Below are 8,020 nucleotides of genomic sequence, written 5' to 3'. Positions count from 1 at the left end.
CATGAATTATACTTGACAGGGATACACTGAAAAGAAAAGATAATAAGGTTTACATTGAAAAGGGGTACACAAGGTTCAATTTCATTGAAGGTGTCACTCAACTACTGGAGCAACAAAATTGAACACTAATAAACCTATTCTTTTTCGAAATTTGAAAACTTTAGATTTCCTCAATTTATGTCTATGTGGGCCATGAGTTGTTATAGATGCCTGCTCCACACAATAATTTGAGTTCGAAAAGAGTGCATGAATTATGGACCACAACCATTGATCTCATCTCTCTCTCTCACCTTATATGTATTTTAGATTTTACACCTTTTAATTTCCTTCCTACCTTATTCTCAAAAATTATTTTCCATTTTCCAAATCTTTTGATTTCCCACTAAGATAATGTGATCATGAGATATTTCTACTTTGGTGTCATTTCCTTATAGGAAAGATTTTCTCCTAAGTAGAAAAAAATCATTTAAATATAATACTTTTTTTCCTTGAGATCAAAATTCAAGTTGAAGTAAAGGAAGGAAATCGTACAGTAGGGATAAAGGATATTCTGGTATAATCTATGCAAAGAAGGGTAGCATGGTAATTTGACTTCGCTTGTTAGATAAGAATTAACGAAATGGCTCTGCAGCGCCTACCGAACCAAACCAACTCTCTCGACTCTGCTGTCGATATTTACCGTTGAAAAGACCATTGCCGACTATTGCTTAACGCCACGTCCTCTCTCTCTAAAATCACTCAGATTTTTTTTCTCTGTGAAGAAGAAGGAAGAGAGAGAGTGGCGATGGAGGTAGCGAGTGATTTTTCCGGCAATGATTCCGGTGTGAATTCTATAAAAGTTCCTGTAATTGTAGAACAGACTATAGAGTTCATCCAATCGGACGATCCAAATTCAAAGATTAAAGCTGCGAAGGAAATCAGACGGTTCACGAAATCGTCTCAGAAGTACCGTCGTCACTTTTCTGGCGCAATTGAGCCACTCGTTGCCATGCTTAGGTCTGACTCTACGAACTGTTACGAAGCTGCTCTTCTTGCGATACTTAATCTTGCCGTCAGGGATGAAGCGTAAGTTCTAGCTACATTAGCTTCACCAAATCCTTTTATTTTTGTTTAATTTGAAATTTGTGTTGTAATTAAAAGAGTTTTTGTTTTGGGATGGATTTGATTGGAGTGGGTTCTTTCTTAATGATAAAAATCGATGCTTTGTTGGATTTGGGTGTTTTTTTTTTTCCTATCATGGGAGTTGAAGATACCAAATGAATGTTTATCTGTTCATTTCTGTTTAATCGAATGTTTCGGCACTAAACGTATAGGAAGTGTATGGTTTGGACCTTGGGGATTCAGAGGAAGGTAAGCTCGAGGCAAGAACAGTTGGTTATGTAAATTTAATGAGATTTTTCACAATGATCTGTTTGCCTTATTTAGGTTTATGATTAATCCTTTAACCCCAATTCCCTGCTTTTCCATTTCATAATCCATGATAAGAAGATTTTTCCATTCCCTGTTTCTCGTAATATAGCTAAGCAGCTATGAATCTTCAAAAGCCATAGCTGGGGTACATCATGGTGACTGCTCGATCTTCTCCTAGTTGGCTTTGCTGATGTACCCAACTATGATCGTAGCTTGTGAAGGCCCTTTTGAAACACAACTACTGGGGTACAGTGGCCAAATATGTATTCTGGTTCCGGATCTGTTAAAATGACTATGTCCAAAATAAGATTAGATAGTTTCTTTGTAATCCTTATGTGATGAAACAAAGGTGTATTTTAGTTTTCTATTTTAAGTACGTTTTTCTGTACTTACCTTAAACGAGCTGGGTATATCTGATTAATTTTCTTTCTGCTTTCCCTCTTAGATGAGTTATAGACAATTATGTTTGATTACAGTTTTTCTTGTAAACACCTTGGAAGTGATTTTTCCTTTTCCTTTCAAATTTGGTAACCATTTGAACCAATTACTGCATATTCATGAATTTGTTTTGTTTTATGCTCATGTAGATTTTAAGATCCATCTGTGTTTTATGACCGCCAGAGGTGATGATTATCTACAAAGGAAGTGATTCTTCAGTACAGAATATGTACTTCCTTCTAACAATAAGAAACACGGATCTACCAACTTTTGTGAAAAGCCATGAAATTTCATCTGCTTAAGCTGGATTTGAAGTCCTGCAATCTATGTACAAGCCTTCAATATATATTGATGTGGACTGTCTCACCTCATGACAGTAAAACAGATCCTTTCATAGGTTCTGTCTTCCTCACCATTGAATCAATTCCCATATCCAGTTATTCTCTCGTAGGCTCAATCCTTGTCCGTTTTCTCTCAGTCTGTCCCACTCAGGTATACATCCAGAGGATTAACATGGTTTAATGAGGAAAATCCATTGTTTTGGTGCTCTCGTAGTCTTTTTGGCCTTGAACAAAGATGTGTGGAGAAATGTTTCTATCTTTGAGTCCCTTGGGAAGGAACAGAATACAAATGTAGCAAAATGTTGATGACTCAATATGGATTTTTCTTCTAAAATTAATTTCAAGGAGCAGTTTAGAATTGACTTGGGTGGATAACCTTTTCCCTTGGATGTGATTGTCCTTTGGTTCTGTTAACCCTTTGATAGCCCCTTTATACTCTTCTCTTCTTTTTTTTTTTTTTTTTTTTTGGATTTTCAATTATTATAAAACATCTATTTAGGTTTGATGGTGTCATTACCAATTAATCAGAATCCACATTAGCAATTTACTAAAATTCTGTGCTGCTTTTTGTTGTTGTTGACTGCATACTATTGCTGCAATATCATATAAATCCTGAATTTCAATATAGATTCTTCAGATGTTTGACATGGAATTGCAGATTAACATGGCAAAAGACATGGTCCAGGATGAACAGATTCTCATGCAAAATATTGTTGTGAAAACTTTTTGTTTCCAGATTGCATAATTCAAGATTATGTTTGGTGTGTCATCCTCCCCCCCCCAACTATATATATGTGTGTGTGTGTGTGTGTGTGTGTTTGAAATGAATATGTCATCATTTATTCAGACATTATTAGGATTTTTCTTAATATTCATGTCTACATGGCTTTGGTATGTAGTATGAGTTGCACTCATTAGAACTTCCATTCCCTTTTCACTGTACAGCCAATTATTGTTGCAGTGAGATGGTAGACTTGATCTTTATTTGTACATAAAACTGTTTTTTTTTTCCTTTTCTTATTGTCAGTGAAATGTGACACCTCTTATGTCTAACAGGAATAAGATTGCAGTTGTGAATGCTGGGGCGCTTCAACCTCTCATCTCTTTTCTAAAATCAGATGATTCTAATTTGCGGGAGTATGCTACTGCAGCTCTACTAACCCTCTCTGCTTCTGCCATCAACAAGCCAAAAATTAGTGCTTCTGGTGCCATCCCTCTCCTTGTTGAAATAGTGAGAGATGCGAGTCCACAAGCAAAGATAGATGCATTGATGGCACTATATAATCTCTCCACTCAACCGGAAAACCTCAGCATCATTCTTGCAGCAAAAGCCATCTCTCCCCTTGTTAACTTGCTTAAGAGTTGCAGGAAATCTTCAAAAACTGCAGAGAAATGTACTGCACTCCTGGAATCCTTGTTGAGTTTTGATGAGGGGAGAAGTGCGTTGACTTCTGAAGAAGGGGGAGTGCTAGCAGTTGTTGAAGTACTAGAGAGTGGCTCACTACAAAGCCGAGAACATGCAGTTGGTGCACTGCTGACAATGTGTGAGAGTGATCGACATAGATATAGAGAACCAATTCTTAGGGAAGGTGTCATTCCTGGTCTTCTTGAGCTCACAGTTCAGGGAACCCCTAAGTCTCAGTCAAAAGCACAGACGCTATTGTGTTTGTTGAGAGATTCTCCCTACCGGAGGACTGAATTGCAACCAGACACACTAGAGAACATTGTCTGCAGTATTGTCTCTCAGATTGACGGTGAAGATCGATGTGGAAAAGCACGGAAGATGCTAGCTGAGATGGTACAAGTTAGTATGGAACAGAGCTTGAGACATTTACAGCGGCGGGCACTGGTATGCACCCAAAATGATCAACCCCTTTCTAACTGTAGTGCCGAAGTTTCTTCAAAATGATTTGCATTGTGCTTTCTGAGATTGTGGGTCATCAATTCATCCACTGTGAATAAATAAGATAGCGAAAATGAAAGCCGGTCCAGGCCATGATGGTGTCGGGTGACCGGTAATGCTTAGTTGTTTTATTGGTTTGTAGTATAAGAAATGTTTTCTCAACTGTTTCTTGAGCAGTTAAAGAATTTGTCTTTCCTTTTCTGGTTCTTCAGTTTCCACATTGCATAAAACAGGGATATCTGCATCAACAAAACATGATTTACTTCACATGAGGGCTACTGAGATGAGACAGAACAACTGAAAGAAGATGATTTTAGTTAAACTAACTGATTGAATGCATCATCCAACTAGACAAGACGAAATTGAATGGGGTAAGAAGTCCCTAGTTGGGAAGCTAATTAAACTAACCATGTCAAATTCAAATGTCAAATCTTTCCATTAGTTACTGTCTTTATGGTTGATGGGTTTCAGTTAGCTTGGAGAATCTTCAAGGAACAATAGGAAAGTACACAGACTAAGTCAAGAAACTAATTGGAAAGTCGGTAAAGTATGTTTGAAATATAGAATAGAGTAATACAGAAGCATCAATGGAAAAAGGAAGAATAAGAAATGCCCAAGAAACCTATATAAAATACTCCATTTGCAAGATAAAATTTAAGCCTTAAAGGGAAAAGTGTTTTCCATTCCCATTTTCTAATTCTTCATAAACAAGAGCAATCATTTCATTGTACTTTCATAATGGGTCCTGAATCCTGATGACACTTCAAGGTTTTTATACATTTTATGTAAATAATATTTTATCATATATTTATATAACTTATAATTATAATTTTAAAAGGAAATGCTATCACTGTGTCTTTTAATTATGCTTTTTGGTAGAATTGTGTCGTTTTAATTATGAATCCTACATATTATATTATATCATTGCTGTATTTTAAGGGGGAACGAATCGAGGGTCAAATATGCGTCATTATCGTAGGACCTGGAGTTTGAAATTATGCAGAGCACAAAAGCATTCTTTATGGATTTTAGTGTAGATATTCTTCAATAAGTTTTTATAGATTGCAGACGTTAGTGGGGTTCAATTCTGGGTTGTACGCTTTAGTGCCCTAAATTACTGATCGTACAATCTCAAAATTACAAGTATAATGACTAATATACTCTCATTTACAAGTATAAATTACCCTCCCATACGCTACTTTTTTTTTGGTGAAGAGGAGAATTTTTCCCATCTTCTACCTACACCTTACCAGAAACTGCCCACATTCGACAGAAACCACCACACCTTTGCCAGAAAACCTCTCTGCCTACCAAACTCTGTTGGAAAATCTCTCTCTCACTCCGCCCACCGTACCCTGCCGGAAAATCTCTGGGAAGAGACGCAAAGAAGGGCCAAAAAAGCAGCGTACTCACCAAAACTATCCCTCTGCTTTTTTCCAGCGGAAAATTTTTTTCTGATGTGCACATCTTTCTGCTATGCAAACAATGCACTTTTATCCCAAATAAAAGGCTGTGATTAAAGGTTTAATTTTGAATTGAAAAGATTTTCAATATTCTTTTAATTTTTAAATTTTCTCATCCACTTGTTTAGCATATGAGAGTAAACTCCTATGCACAATAAAGATGCTTTTCCCTTTTTTCCAATCAAACAGTTTAAGATCCACTTGAGCCACCACGGTTGATATAGACCGTCTGATGACTAAGACCAAAGACATTTGTTTATGCTCTTGTCTCCTACCCCAGGAATTGTGTGATGTTGAGTTCCAAGTTGCAGGTCGTTAAGCATCTCTCTCCTCTCTCTTTCTCTTTCCTTTTCTCTCTCTCTCTCCCCCTCTCCCTCTCCCTCTCCCTCTTCCTTTCATGTCTCGCCGTGAAGTCGCCTCCATGATCAACACATAGTCACATCTCTCTGCTTCAACCCAACACATTGAGAGATCCTTCGCCATTGTGATGCTAATATCGATCTGCTTCTTCTTCATTTTCTTAGGAAATCGGAATTCCAAAATGAATTCTCAAATGGAAGCTGATTCAAATTTGTGTTTCTGGGTTTTGAACAGGGATCAGAGGAGTCAATGCGGGTGTCACGGTCACCATGGCTTGGATCATTGCTATTTTTCAATCTTCTTTGCGTCTCTTCCAAGATATAGAGAGATTTTCAAGGTGCAGGTAGAATTCCTTCACCCACCTTAGGATTGGATAAGAAATTATTTAAATAGGTTAGTTTGATCATTATACTATAATGAGGCTAATATGGTCTTTTATTCGTGACGTAACACAATATCACAATCTTAGATGGAATGTTAAGAGTGACAATTTGTAATTTTGAGAGTGTGCAATTTGTAATTTGTAATTTGTAATTTAAGTCCAAATAAAATGTACCAATTTATAAAACTTTTAAAATTATATTCGTTATGTAATTATCAAAGTTTTCTATTGTCTTCGATGTTATTTTCAGATCGTGTTCCACATGTGAAATAACAGTATTTTATGTCCTTTGAAATAAATGCATATCTTACAAATTTATGAAATAAAGGCCTATCGGACAAAGACATCAAATTTAAGAATATAACTGATTTCACAGTTTTTTTTTTTTTTTATTTATGCTACTCAAATATTTCCACCTTGATGGGTGTTAATCGAAAATCCTATCTATTTCTCTATGTGATATGCCGTCTACTTCGATCCATGCATTCATCGAAGACATTCGACACCTAAGTTCGGCTTTTGAATAATGCTATTTTACTTTCGTTTCTAGGAGATTCAATCATGTATCGGATCACCTAGCAAGGAGGGCCAAGTCACTTTCAGGCATGATTAGTTGGCATTTATTCACTCCCTGGCTTCATAATCTTTGTAACTCTGTTTCTTCGGCTTTGCCTTAATAAATTCCTCTGGTTTACCCAAAAAAAAAAATATAAGTAAAAGCAACAAAAATAACTAGTGATCTTTTATCCTACTATTGTATATCAAAGATTAAAAAGCACATTACACAATATTCCTTTCAGATTTATTCACATCTATTCATGGAAAGCTCACCTTCTTTTACATTAATGTCTTTTGTTTGACAAATTGTCACATGAAGAATTCTTCTCAATGAAAAACTGTATCTAGGTATCTTATGGAACTCCTTGTATATATATTTTCATAGGAAAAAGAGTACAGCTGTTGGTCATGTTGATCCTAGGTTTAATCATAGGAACACATGTAATCACCGGCCCACTTTCATGATATTCATCCACACATTATTTTTTTACTTTTTTTTGTAAGACTTCCCCACACTCTTATTGACCCTTGTATTATTGCATGACCTCGTTTGCATGTACAAATAAAACAAGTAAAAGAGTTTTATTTTTACAAGTAAGGTAAGGGAGCACATCAATGATATATGAAAAAAATTATTATCATATATAGAACTTAGCTAGATTCTTTTTATGTGTGACGAAGAAAAATAAGAAAGTGAGTTATTTCTCGTGAAGAAAAAGAAGCTTATATAGATAAACATTAACATGCCAAATTATCTAATTTCTCATTCAAAGAAACTTTGTTTATGATATACTAATAAATGATTAATCAATGCTCTTTAGACCTGCAACGTCTCTGATCACATGATTTGCATGCAAATAGCTGTATTCTCCTTAAATTTTATTGGATAAAATGGAAAAACATAGAACATGATAACATTAATTAGATAGAAACTCCAAGTTTGGTGGGTTTTTTTTTTATAAGAAATTTTTGTAGATAAATAAATATACCCAAATTCCCACTTTTCAGTTATCATATAATGAAAACGCGTTGAAAATTTGAATTTTGACATGAATAAATCGCCAAATTCGTAGAAGAACCATATTTTTCTAGTTTTCTGAGTTTCTCTTATCTCACCTGTGACTCCAAAAATGGCAAAAGAAGAAAGACCAATAAGAGTCACGAA

The 8,020-nt window shown here is 35.6% G+C and overlaps 1 protein-coding gene across 1 annotated transcript; it reads left to right on the top strand.

Moving 5' to 3' along the window:
* The first annotated feature begins 652 nt into the window (after positions 1–652).
* On the top strand, positions 653–5,052 carry LOC149001175 (uncharacterized). The gene is made up of 2 exons (XM_089140920.1): positions 653–1,065; positions 3,246–5,052. The coding sequence occupies exons 1-2, from the start codon at positions 785–787 to the stop codon at positions 4,096–4,098; spliced, it is 1,134 nt and encodes a 377-aa protein (XP_088997046.1). The 5' UTR covers positions 653–784; the 3' UTR covers positions 4,099–5,052.
* The last annotated feature ends 2,968 nt before the right edge of the window (positions 5,053–8,020 follow it).

The sequence above is a fragment of the Hakea prostrata genome, chromosome 11 (assembly GCF_041222555.1).
Source record: "Hakea prostrata isolate BN-2017 chromosome 11, UWA_Hpros_2, whole genome shotgun sequence".
Taxonomy (NCBI): Eukaryota; Viridiplantae; Streptophyta; class Magnoliopsida; order Proteales; family Proteaceae; genus Hakea; species Hakea prostrata.
This window is presented reverse-complemented; position numbering and strand designations above follow the sequence as displayed.